This window comes from Arachis ipaensis, chromosome B07, assembly GCF_000816755.2.
Source record: "Arachis ipaensis cultivar K30076 chromosome B07, Araip1.1, whole genome shotgun sequence".
NCBI lineage: Eukaryota > Viridiplantae > Streptophyta > Magnoliopsida > Fabales > Fabaceae > Arachis > Arachis ipaensis.
In genome coordinates this window covers 11,686,801-11,700,800 of record NC_029791.2, presented here as the reverse complement: position 1 = coordinate 11,700,800, position 14,000 = coordinate 11,686,801, and the positions used below count along the sequence as shown (strand labels likewise).

Below are 14,000 nucleotides of genomic sequence, written 5' to 3'. Positions count from 1 at the left end.
ATCTCCGACCAGTACAGAAGATCTCATCCGAGATCGACCTCCAGTTTCAGGTAACCCTCGGAACAGTTACCAATACTTCTTCTTCTCCCTCCATAACTCCTCCAACCCTTCAGTTTCTCCTCACTATCTTTACTGCATCTCTTCCTTCAAAAATCAGAAACCAACCAAATGAGGAAGAAAACTGTTTCTCAAAAGCCACCACGAGAAAAGATATTCAAGCTTCCTGCAAAGCAAAAACCCTCCACTCGTTTTCAGGACCGAACCTTCACTACTTCTCCTTCTTCTCCAACTTCATCTCCTCGTTCAGATCCCATGGCTCGCACTAAAAATCCCTCAAGGTTTCCACCTTCAGCCAAGCCGACGGCACCTCCGAAGGAACCTCCATCCAAACCTGGTTCGTCAAAGCCAAGTTCATCAAAGGGGAAACACCCAGCTGCTACCGAACCTACCTCTGAGCCCACTCAACCTAAGACAAGGTCTGTTCCCTTGCGTTCTCAAAGAGATAAACATCGGCTCCCTCTTAAATCAGTTAGAGAACCAGACATTGATCCCTTTGCACATAAATCCCATTTCATGACATCTCACTCCAACTGTAACCCTTATAGATTTAGGTCTGCCATGAATAATGACTTTTATGAAGGAGTTATTAAGTACCGTACCATGTGTCCCTCTTTTCTTGATGATTTACCAAATTGAAAAAGAAAGGTTTTCTTTTTGTTGAAAATTTAGAATTTCTGGAATGGAATCATTTTTTTAACATCAAAAAGCCTGTTTACCCACTTTTGGTCAAAGAGTTTTATGCTAACATGACATATCATGACGGCAGTGTGCATTCTTATGTCAAGGGCCAAGACATTATTTTAAATAATGAAACAATCAGTGATTCATTAAAATATACTGATGTTGGGGCTTGTGCTTATACTTCTGTTAAGTGGGATGAAGGAGTTGGCATCTCTTTTAATGATGCTTTGCCTCATATTTGTGAACATGTTTCCTTGATTGATGGCATTACCCCCACTCACAAAGCCCTAGGATATGAACGTGCTCAGTTGCACCAAATTGTCAACCACATCATACTTCCTCAAAGTGGTTCATATCAAAGGGTATCTTATACTGACACTCTTGTTTTGTATGCCCTGCTCACTAAAACAGAAATTTCTTTTGCTTATTTGATGGTTAGATACATGTTTGACTCTGTTAGAAATGAGAAAGACAAAGCCCTTACTTATGGCATGTTTCTAACTTGTATTTTTGAGTATTTTGGTGTTGACTTGTCCAATGAGGATTATGAAAACAGACATTCATATCTAAAAGGGGGTGGTTTAGTGAAACAGCATAAAGGACCTACTCGTTCTGAGATGGTGGTTCTAGATGATGAGGATGATGAGTTCATTCCTGAGGAATCTTCTCCACCTTCCACCGAGGGCACCTCCATCTCCACTGGACAAAAATCTGCTCTGTTTAATGTTGTTAGAGATGTGGTCCAAGAGTTTGTCTCCCAATCCAATCATATGATTGCCATGAGTAAGGAACAAAGGAAGCTAGCAAGCAAGCATGAGAATTTCCTCTGAGAATCAAGGGATAGAGTGGCTGTATTCATGAAGTTCATTGATAATCTTCAGCAAGATGAAGATCATGCCACTGGTGCTGAAGAGGAAGCTGATTCGGAAGGGATTGGTTCAGATGCCTAGATTTGTCTCATGAAAATGCTGCTATCTCCCCACTTTTTGTCTCATGAAAACTGTTTCTCTTGTGTTTTTTGAACTACTTTCTGTCATTTGGGATGACTGTAATACTTTAACTACTACTGCATTTATTTTAAATTAATTTGGTGATTTAGAGTGTGCATTAACACTTTTTTTGCAGGTTATATGTGCAATTTTTACTTGAATTTGCCTATTTTCCACCCTTGATGACAAAAGGGGGGAGTAATAGCGCATGAGTAGCAGGATTGTGAATCTTTGATTATTTTTTGGAATGTTGATTGCGGCTGCTATAATGTTGTTGGCATGAAAATTTGATTTGCAAATTTTGCTACTGCTGTGATTTTTTGTGCATGAAAACTGGAACTTGCTTTTTATGACATGTTGAATATTGGGCTGGTTTGGTGTTGCTAGTTGTTTAAGCTCCCTTAGTCAAAGTTGAATTATATGCAGCTCTTTATTGTGCTCTCTATAAGTATAATATAAACAGGAACAAAAAGAAGAGTATAAATCTAGGGGGAGCTACTCTTGAAAAGGAAAAGGGGAGCAACACAAAAGCAAGCAACATCATTCAAAGGGAAGTTTCTTAACTTTACTAAAATTCGATTCCTTTGGTAATGTTTAATTATGTTTGTCATCAAGGGGGAGATTGTTGAGTTAAGAAATTAACTAATATAAACAATGATGACAAACATTAGATTCTTGGGCTAATTATCCAATTAGTTTTTTATTATTTGGGTTTAGTGATGCAGACAAAAAATTTAATATATAACAGCAGCCCAAATTGGATGGAAAACAAAAATAAGGCTGGTGGGTTGATAATCCAAAGGAAGCCCAAAGAAAACAAAGCAAAGAAATCAACGGGCTAAATGAATAGATCTGTTCTAAGTCCGACAGCAAGCAATTCCCTCCCATTTGCTTTCACCAAAAGCAACGTTCACCTTTTCCTTCTTGGTCAGAAATCAGAGAAGTGAGAGAGAGCTTAGTTCCTAAGCTATTCATAGAAGAAGAAAGAAAGAGAAGGTTAAGCAAGAAAAGTTGAGGTCTAATAAACCAAATCAAACCAAATCAAGCTAAGGTAGAGGTCAAAGGTAACATATTTCCTCTTGCATGCATATTGCTTTCTTCTCCTCTTTCCAACTCTCTGCCAGTCCGAAATGGGATACTTGAGAAAGATGATCTCTGTTCTACACTGCTGTGCATCTACGGTCATAAAGTGTGTCTTGGGGACCAAGTAGTGTTTTAATGGCTAAGATCTGGGTTTACCATTGAAAATATTTGTTTCTGCTGCCCTATGGCTTTCGGTCAACAAAGGAGGTCAAAACCAAAGTTCCTAATCTGAGGAAAAATGGAAGACAGTGAAAAAGTGAGTTGGTGAAGCACACAGCTCAAGGGTTGACCTAGGAGAGAGCAACTCAGCAACATGCAAGGAGATACAAAAAAAATTATTTTCATCATTCAGAAGCCAAGGAGAGATAACCAGTGTTCTTGAGGTGTATGTTCTGAGAAGAGCTCTCTGAAGAAGTTCATCTACTTGAACAGTGCTTCCTAGTCAAAGGAGCATTCCGCTAGAATGAAGAACTGAATCAGAGGCTAGCAAATCTGGTTTATCACATAGCAAAGAGGCTATTGAAGCATCAATCTCCTTCATGTTTTATAGATTGTAATTTTCTTTTTAATGTTTATCTTTCTGTAATTTCTTGAGGTAAAAGGCTGAATGAGAGAGTCATTGAAAGAGGCTAAGAGTGGAAAAAGGCAGAAAGATACACATGAGTGAAAAGCCTAGAGTTATTTCAGATTTCTTTAGGTTAAATCTGCGTCTTGTATCTTGTACTAGTGAGGTATCCCTTTCTTAGTTAGGTTAGCACTAAGAGTAAAGAGTTCGGTATTAGCATAACCAAGTCAAGTTAAGTTAGAACTTGAGTGTGAAAGGATTGTGTCAATCATGTGGAATTAGTGTATGTAATACTTTAACTATAGTGGAAATTCCACCACTGTTGTGGTGGAGACTGGACGTAGATTGCATTGCACAAAGCAACCGAACCAGGATACATGATGGTGTCAGCTTCTCTCTTTCCTGCTCTGTTCTGTTTTCTGATATTCATGAGACAAAATGAAATTGTCTCATAAATTTTCCGCTGCTGAGTTCAAACAGATTCAGATTGCAAGTTTGTTTTAAAAGGGTTATTTCATTAAAGTAAAAGAATGTCATAGATTCAACCCCCCTTCTCTAAGTCTTCTACAACCTTCAGTCACTTATTATAATTCTTAAAACTTAGTTTGTATATAAATATTTATGTTTAAGATTAAAATTAAACTAAGAATTTAATTTTAATGTACTGTCAGTATAAAGTAGTTTTATACGTGCATTCAATTATGTAATAATACATTAGCAAAAATAACTATCTTTTACATTGATCGCGTGAATAATCGTCCAAAAGAACGAATGTGATTGTACAATTGTGTAAAATCATCAAAATTAAACTCTAAAAAAAATCCTCATTATTTCATGCAAAAAAAAAAAAAAACACAATGCTAAAAGCACTAAGAGGTTCCAACGGGTCTTATATTATGGTGTAAATAAAGTTTTTTTGTACTTGGCCAAGTAATAGGGGTGCACATGACCCGACCTGGCCCGAAGGTCCGGCCCGGTCTCGAACACTTTAGGAGCTAATTTGGTGTGATTTCATCGAGTTTAGGGTCGGGTAAGAGTCTTAAAAATAGACCCGGTCATTATTTCGGGTCAGGTCCGGACTATAGCTCGGGTCACCCGAAGTCGGCCCGGTGGCCCGGTCATCATACACAATTAATATTTTGTGTTATTAATGATGGATCATGACTATTCTTATGTGGAATTTAAGTATTGTAAACCTTAATATTTTGTGTTATTAGTCATTATAAGACTATAAGTTAATGTTTTATTTTTAGAATGCATAAGACTTTAGACTAATGCATAATATTGTGTTATTTGTATTGATTTAAATATTTGGTATTATTAGACAATATTAGTATTGATTATGGTTATGCTTTAGTATTGATTGTGGTTATGCTTTAATTTTGAAGAAGGGTTGGTTCTTGTTATATTTTTTTAAGTGAATTTTACCATGTTAAATAATGGTTGTAGTTTTAGAAATTTGGATATTTTTACATGCTAGCTTACAAAAAAGTATCAACGTAATATAATGTTAACGGCCCGATTTTTACCCGATATAATTATGGTCCGAAAGTGTATTGGTTTCATCGGGTTTAGGGTCGGGTTCGGATCTAATAAATAGACCCGGTGTATATTTCGGATCAGATCTGAATCACATCAAACCCAGCTTCACCCGACTCATGTGCACCTCTACCAAGTAAAACAAAAAAAGATTTCCTAATTAAAAGTAAACTAACTGATGACTAATCAACCTAGAAAAACAAAGTTTCATGGGAATCTATGCTGCTCTAATCATTTCAAGTATAGCAAGTACTTACACTATGTTTGTTTGAAGAGAAAATGGAAGAAAAGAAAAGGGAGGAAAGAAAAGAGGAAGGAAAATGATCATTTTTCATTGTTTGGTTATGAAGAGAAATTGAAGAGGAAATAAAAGGGGTGGAAAAAAATTGGTGGACCCATCAATTTTTTTTCTCTCCAATGTTGGAAAGAAAAGGAAGGGAAAACTTATTTTCTCTCACAACTTCCAATATTACCCTTTCATTTTTTTCAATGTATTTTATAATATAAGAATAAAATTGTCTTTTTATAACATTTCTTTCCTTCTTATTTTCCTTTCATCCAAACACATCTAAAGAAAATAAAAATCCACTCAATTTCTTTCATTTCTTTTCTTTCCTTTCTATTTCTTTCCTTTCTATTTCTTTCCTTCCACACAACATCCTCATGTGTAGATAAAAGAAAAAGAAAATCATTTGACAATGAAATTCTAAAAATTCTTTTTTATTTTTTATCCAAAATGTCAATGAAATTTAGATTATATGACCAGTGTGGCAAGATTTTTGGGGCTCTCTAAATAACAATTTTCTTGTTCAGTATGTTTCACTAGCAACTATTTGCATTTTGATGCAAAGTTGTTATCCTCCTTTTTTTTCTACACTAAACTTAATAAATGTAAATTAGATGGATTGATGACTAGTTTTCAACTTTCAGCTAGGAGGCAAGAGAGTTGGGATTATTGGATTGGGAAGAATTGGTGGGGAAGTTGCCAAAAGGCTAGAGGCCTTTGATTGCATAATCATGTACCATTCAAGGAACAAGAATCCATCAGTCTCATACACTTTCTACTCCAATGTGGTTGATCTTGCCTCTAACAGTGATGTTCTTATACTTTGTTGTCCATTAACTGAGCAAACAAAGTACATAGTCAACAAGGAAGTAATGTTAGCATTGGGGAAGGGTGGCATTATTGTAAATGTTGGAAGAGGAGCTCTAATTGATGAAAAGGAATTGGTACAATGTTTGATGGAAGGTGAAATAAGAGGTGCTGGTTTGGATGTGTTTGAGAATGAGCCTAATGTTCCCGAGGAACTTTTTGCATTGGACAATGTTGTCCTTTCACCACATGCAAAAAAATTAAAATATCCTTCTTTTATTTGATTAGACAAAAATACTCTTTTAAATTAATCAAATTTTAAAATTCAATTAATCCTAATTCTATAGTTTCAAATAATTGAAACAATAAAACAAAAACATATTAAAAAAACAAAAAACCAAAATTATTCTTTATCTATATTAAACATATTAAAAAAACAAAAAATCCAAATTGTTCTTCGTCTTATCTAAGCTAAACTTCTGAATTTGGTTTTTCTCTATTTTTCCTATGCAGCTCTGCGATGCTGGCCCTTTCGAGAGGCCTCGTTTCTCGTCTTCAATTCTTCGCAACCGATGCGGCGGCGGTGGCGGCGGCGGCACCATTCCCTGTTCGATTTCTGAGGGGATTCAGCTCCGATGCCGTCCCTGAGTCTTGGATTATCGATGCGAAGCCAGGGGTGATGACCCCAAATTCCAAACGAACCGGGATTATAGCCCTCAAGTGTGGTATGAGTGCACTCTGGGATAAATGGGGCGCTAGAATTCCAATAACCGTACTTTGGGTCGATGATAATATCGTTTCTCAGGTTAAGACTCCTGAGAAGGAAGGAATCTTTGCCCTCCAGGTGCGTAGCATTGTCATTTTTTTGTGTGTTAAAAACAAAATTGCATTCCTTTGGTGGTTTCTGCTTGTAAAAAGTTTAGATCATATATTATTTTGTTCTTGATTTTGAGGTTAGAGTCATTTACACCAAAGGGAAGAGTAGAGTGTAAATAAAGGACGATGTCCTGATTGTTAATTTAGCTCAAACTCGCAGAAATTCAATGTATGATTTTATTTTTCTCACTGGAGTAGTATTCTTTTGTCTTGGCAAGTTGCATGAGGGTTAAGTTTGTGTTATCTAATTATAAAGTTTTTGGCTGCTTTGTTTCTAGTTAGATTGGTTGTGGGCAGAAGAAGGAAAAGCATTTGACCAAGCCTGAAGTGGGTCATTTTCGGGCTTAAGGAGTTCCGATGAAGAGGAAGCTAAGGGACTTTCCGGTGACAGAGGATGCACTTCTTCCTGTTGGTACTTCGCTTAATGTTCGTCATTTTGTGCCAGGCCAGTATGTTGATATAACGGGAATCACAAAAGGAAAAGGTTTTCAGGTGATTATCTCTTATCTTAATGTTAAATACTGCTCATATGTATAGTGTGATTGGATTTATTCTCATGCAATGATAGGATAGTGCATGGCATCTTTTTTTATTGTTTTTTGTTTTTAGTAATGCTTTTACCATTCCTCCAATTGTCAATTGGTTAAAAAATGGTGAAAGTTCTTATAGCAAATTGTAATTAAGCTCAAATATTGATTTTGATGCTACCAATTATCTAAGTCCTGAAGTTGCAAGAATAAGTTAATAAATCCAACAAATCTTGAAACAAGGGTCTTTGTAGTTCTCCTTTTGCTGTTTTTATATTATTTATTCATTGGATATGTATGTGCATAGTCCTTTGTGTGTTGAATCCTTCTTTGTACTCAAAGGGGACAGTTGTTTGCTACTGGTCTTATAGACCTTAATCTCTTAGTTATATGATTTTCAATTTCCATTTTTCATTTTTTACCAGGGTGGAATGAAGCGGCATGGATTTAAGGGAATGCTTGCATCCCATGGTGCATCATTATCACATCGAAGCATTGGTTCTACAGGTCAAAGGGACGCTCCTGGAAAGGTAAGTCAGAATTCTGTAAACTGATCATTTTTATGCTTTCTTACTACACAGCTTTCTGTTTTTTCATGTTCATATGTGATAATATTTTTTTTATTCCATGAATAAACTGATTTTATTTGGAAGAATGTTCTTTGCTTATTGTTATTAATTTATCATTCTAAATAATTGTTTTTACCATCACATTTCAGGTGTTTAAAGGTAAAAAGATGCCTGGACGCATGGGTGGGGAGCAAAGAACAGTTAAAAATGTGTGGGTCTACAAAATTTGTCCAGCAAGGAATTTAATGTGGGTGAAAGGCCAGGTAGATTCTTAATACTTTTTGGTTATTCACAGTGAAGTGTGAATAGAGCTAAATAGCATAAAATATCTGATGTACACATCTGTCATTTGTGCATGATTGCTCTAAATTTTTTAGAGTTGGTGTCCTCTAATTCACATCACATTCATAGTATAGACTATCATGAAATTTTTAATGAGCCAAAAGCATTCTTGCAACAAGTGGTGTATAAGGATTAATCTTATTTGGATGGCAAAACATCAGGAAAGGATGGCCCTAGAAGCTAAATGCTTGGCAATAGTGAAAGCAGATATAGACAACCGCTGAGCTACTCTTTTTTTTCTATGTTGTCATTCTACACTTGATCTAGTTAACTGTCAAAATATTTGCCACTACTAAAATGTCTGCAAACCCATTCTAATGTAATTTCTTTTTCTTTTTTAATCTTATTTTGAGCAGCCTCTAGAGCAACCAGACAAAATGACAAAAATTATAATTGAAGCTCTGGATAAAACCGGGCAGAGAGGAATCATCAACAAAGGCTGGGATGGACTTGGGAATTGTGAGTCTTGATTTTCTGCCTGTATCATGCCAGCAGTATACTGCATTTTTCACCTCATTGTGAAGCATATAGTAATTTCTGTTTCTCAGTGGCAGAAAATCAAAAATACCCTTTGAATACCATATCTTAACAGCTTCTCCCCAAATAAAAAAAGGAAGTTGAAACAGGAAACCCTAGCTTCTCCACCACCGCCGCAAGGACTGCCGCCGTCCGTCGCTCTCAGGCACTACCATCGTCGTCTGGTCGTCCGTGCTTCTTCCTCCTTCAAGAATCGCAGCTTCTTCTTCCTCGAGCTCGGCGCGTCAGTTTCTGGTATTCATCTGCTCCATTGCGCTCCTGCCACCGTCCGTCGGGCGCTCAGTCACCATCGTCTTCGTCTGGTCGTCGCAGATTCTTCCAACCCACCACCGTCTTCTGAGTTGTGTTCGTCGCCTGGCCTCTGTCTCCGTCACGATTCTGCCCCCCTCTTCTCAGACTGCTCAGAAGAAAAACCCATCTCCATTCCAGTTTCCTTCTTTCGAGTTCAGAGAGCAGAAGCTCAACCAAGAAAAAAACCTTAGACTTCGACGGTCATATCTGACATTTGCCATTACCCCCTTTTGCATAGTGTCCGCTGTGATATGGGCAGTTTATCGTCATGCTTCGTTTGCTTGGATCGGTCAAGACATTCTTGTAAGATTAACTTACTGCTTTCACCTCCTTTTTTACCATACCAATGTCTTCTACTGTTTATTATTTGGCCTGAGCTACCTAGCATATCTTAGTAAAACTATAAAATGTTCATGAACTAGAACAGAATTTGTTACTTCTCATATGAGTTTAATATGATACTCATTGCATTTAATTTGAGAATGTTCTTGGTCATTGAGATAGGATATAGCCACTACTAGTTTTTGTGTCCATGTTACTTGTAGTTTCAGGTTCATGTTGATGTTGTCTATTTTCTCTTATCATGTTTTATTTTTCATGATATTAGTTCTCTGTTAATGTTTGATTCAAATAGAAATTGATAAAAGACTATTGGTTGCGTGAGGGAATCATTGTTAAGGTTATGAGCAAGGCCTTGGCAGAGAAGGGGTATGGAGTATTTCTTTAACAATGGAGTAATATGGAGAGATATGGAGAGATAAAAGACGTATTTTTGGATGGTGCAAAAGGAGAAGGGGAGAAGGACATGGAGTATTTCTTTCACACTTGGTTCTCTCTCATTCACCAGCTTCAGCCCGCCGCCATTATATTTTCTGATGCTGGTCCTGACACTAGGTGGGTTGGGAATGAACTTGGTCTTGGTGCCTCTACTTGTTGGTCTATTTACAACTCCACTCTCACTCCAATTGGTGGCATTTACAATGATCCTCGGTGGGTTACTTAAATTCCTACGCTTTAAGCTCTATGCTTTGTTATGCCTTATCTCAAATTGTTCAATGTTTTCTTTGTTTCTAACAGATATGCGGCCGAGGGAGATCCGGCTGGTCACGAGTGGGTACCTGCCCTCTGTGATGTCTCAATCAGACCTGGTTGGTTTTGGCATCCTTTAGAACTTCCAAAGTCTGCAATCAATCTGCCTGAAATATACTATAAGAATAATTGCTTTTATTCTTTTGCTAGAGGAATGTTGCTTTTACTAGAGGAATGTTGCTTCAGATCCTCAATTAGGTTTTACTAGAGGAATGTTGCTTTTATTCTTTTGAATGCATGACCATATACAAGTAGCCATATCAAAAAGATTTCTTCTCCTTGCTCATGCTTTCATATATTAATATGTTTATTTATATGCTTTCTTCAGATATGGTCAAGAATAAAGGCTTCTTGCCATCAGGCCGCTCAGAAATTCATAAACAAAGAAATCAGATAAAGGCTATTATCAACTCTTTGCTTCCAGCTTGCAACAGTGCTGATCCAGATACTCATGTTGCATTTAACGCAGATGCAATAATTGCCAACCCTCCAGCATACGGTTAGACTCTAAATTTCTTTTGTCCCTTTCCATTCATCACAATAACACAATCAATAACATAGACAACAAAGTCTCTTTCTATTGTAATGAGAATGTAATCAAACATTTTATCAAATGACAAGAGATTGTATAGTAACCAAAACTGGATTCAACAACAAACTTGCTGCCTGGTAAAATTTAAGGAATTTGATCATCCAAAGTGTAGAGGTACAATTTACAGATTAAAGTGCATTATGTGCACTCGCTTAAAAAGAATTGATGCATATTAGAACTTTCTAAGAGAAATATTTCCCAAACTGTCTTGGTGGTTTTTTTTTAATACAAAAATTTTCTGGGGTTCCTTTTTTACTTACTACATTGATTATTGTGAGCAAGCAACAATCTTCAATCATGTGATTCTAACAACCGTTTGCTTCTGTTTACAGGCTCAGAATGATGAATTCTCGGCTCTCTTCAATCTTGAAGACTATAAAGGTATATCGTATTTGGTTGTTCTCCTCAATATTGAATCTGATTTTAATGTACACAAAACTGAATATTAACCAGCAACATAAAATTGTTTAAACTGATGCATTAATTAATGGACCTTCTTTTCTATTTCAGTGGTAATAGTTGAAATGGCTCTTATTATTTCATACAGAATGCTACCCTTTCTTTTTTTTTTTTTTTTGTGTAGTCACCCTACTTGTCTGATTACCCACCAGTTGGAAGCCAAAACCAAAGACCCAGTACACAACAAACAGATCCTCATCCCCAAACACCTTATTATCAACCACCTGAGCAGCCTCCGGTTTCTTCCTACGGACATCCCCTTCCCTCATATAGTTCAGCAGCGCATCAGCCTCCACCTCCATACCACATTCCACCAACATCTGCCGCTCCATACCAACCCCATCAGGTTCATCAGCAGGCACCAGCAGAGTATGGCCAACCTGCATATCCTAGATGGCGTGGTCCATACTATAATGCCCGGCTCAGCAACCTGGTTTTGTTCCCAGGCCTCCATATACCGTTCCATCTCCATACCCTCCACCTCATCAAGGTGGATACTATAAGCAGCAATAGTGTTATCCAACCGTCTTCTATAATAAGAGAGATTATTCTTTCCGTCAGCTCTCCCCTCAACAAATTGGATTTAGATATACCTGTTATCTTGAAGCTTTAGACCAGCGTGGAGAATTGGTATGTACTTTTTGGGTCGTTTCTGGATTTGTATTTTGTTAGTTTGCATTGTCATTGGTTTGTGAATAGTTTATACAAAAAATGTTGTAAGTACAGTTGGTTTATTTCCAATTTTCTACTTTATGCAGAGTGGGGTTCCCCCATCTATACATGCCAACTCGTTAGAAAACATATACTTGTATCACTACATATTCAAAGATTTCTTACCCTCTTTTATGGTGATGAGTAGTATCATGTTCGGGATTGTTTGTCTCTAAAAGAATGTACTATGTGGATTGTCCCTTGTGAACTTTTATGTTGTATATTTCCGTAAACTCAACAAAGGAAATTGTTGGATCGAAGGAAATTTTTGGATCGTAAGATGCACAAGAAATACAAGGGAATTAAAAAAGAAATTATGTTGTTAAGGCCTAAGGGGAACATCTTATTTGAACCCTGATTAATAAAAAGTTCATCTGGTTCTTGAGGTTAAAGAAAACTTGTGCGCATCAAGCCATGAATATTTTGGTACTTGTGGATAGTCAAATATTTGTTTCTATCCTATTTGTTTCTGAGTGCCAAATTCTTGGCGAAAACGGGGACGAAATTTATGCATGTGTCAAATTTTAAATGGAGACACAATGCAGACATAAGACTTTAATCAAAAGTCCATAGCCAATGGATTGAGATTCTTTGTCCCTATTTTCTATCTCTTTCCATTTTCTCCACTCATAATTTGACACCCCAAGAACACAGTTTAGAAATCTCAAAATTGATGAGAACTATTAGGTGTAACATTTCTTCCAAGAGTAAAAGGAAATATACTATGATGCTAACAGAAACGTTAATCAGTGATGATAATAACATTAAATTCCTTGGGCATAGATAAAATTGAGAAGAAAAAGCATGGGAGATACAAGGTTTTAGAAAGTTATGCCAACAATCTATGCCCATAGCATTAAAACCACTTGTAAAATGTATACAGATACCCGCTAAAAAGCACAACAGAGATTATAGTTATTATTCACTTCTCAAGCACCGTAACTTCTTCCCTAGACGCAGATCCCATGACTTTGAATAACCATTAATTAATATTATTACACTACAATCGAGCATTCTCTTGGCAAATCGATGCGAAGCCTTGTATAGGAGCCAGTGAAATAAGCAAGCAGATAACATGAAATAACAAAGAGGACTTAAAGACCCGTATCAATGAGATAATCACCCAGCTTTTCAACAATCATGTTGCACTGCCCTGGAGTCATCGGCTCATCGTAGATTCCGATGATCAACGCCTGATTCGTCTTCTTAATGGTAACACCACCAGGACCCTGCATGACAAGGACAAGCTGAGATTTTAACAACCAATGGCCAAAACCAGCATCAAGGTAACAACGGTATGGACATGGTGCAGCAATGAGTTTTACGCTGATGCTGATTCATTGTGAGCTATGGCCTAAAGCAGTCACATACCACAATTTGAATCCATGATTACATCATAAATTTACTCAATCAGATTAGCAGATTCACATTATCATAGATTGTTGTATTTTCTTTGAACTTGTGCAATCAAAATTCAAGCTATAATTAGAAACAGTCAGTACCTTCTTCCCTCGAATGACAGTGCCGGGTTCACCTTGTATAACCATATATTTGGTGCCACCGAGGTACAACCCGGTGGGGGCAAGCGATCAAGGCTCAGCAAAGTCGTTCATGATAGCAGTAATTTCCTCAGGCTTGAACTGCACAACACAAAAGACCAATCAAAAACAGATCAATTAAAACTATTTCAGATTGCAAGGATCACTTGACTTGTGCTATGAACCAAACACACTTGAAATCCCCAGCCATATGTTACTTGCACAAGTGATGTGAATATCCGATTTCATATATAACAATAACGAGTGTATGATTGATCTTATGTTGTTACATACTAATAAAAAGGAATGCATCTCATATCAGATAATCACACAGTCCAAACTCCAAGTCATTCCTAATGACTCTCTCCAAGCTTTAATTTATAGCATAAATTGCACTTAACAAGTGAAACATTAAGAATCTGAAAAATTAATCAATTAGCTCCAGTTGATAAAACTAAA

At 36.9% G+C, this 14,000-nt stretch overlaps 1 protein-coding gene and 1 pseudogene across 1 annotated transcript; both read left to right on the top strand.

Moving 5' to 3' along the window:
- LOC107606606 (glyoxylate/hydroxypyruvate reductase B-like) lies at positions 807 to 6,493 on the top strand. The gene is made up of 5 exons (XM_016308649.1): positions 807 to 989; positions 1,257 to 1,481; positions 1,623 to 1,677; positions 5,834 to 6,261; positions 6,482 to 6,493. The coding sequence occupies exons 1-5, from the start codon at positions 807 to 809 to the stop codon at positions 6,491 to 6,493; spliced, it is 903 nt and encodes a 300-aa protein (XP_016164135.1).
- On the top strand, positions 6,487 to 11,343 carry LOC107609195 (annotated as a pseudogene).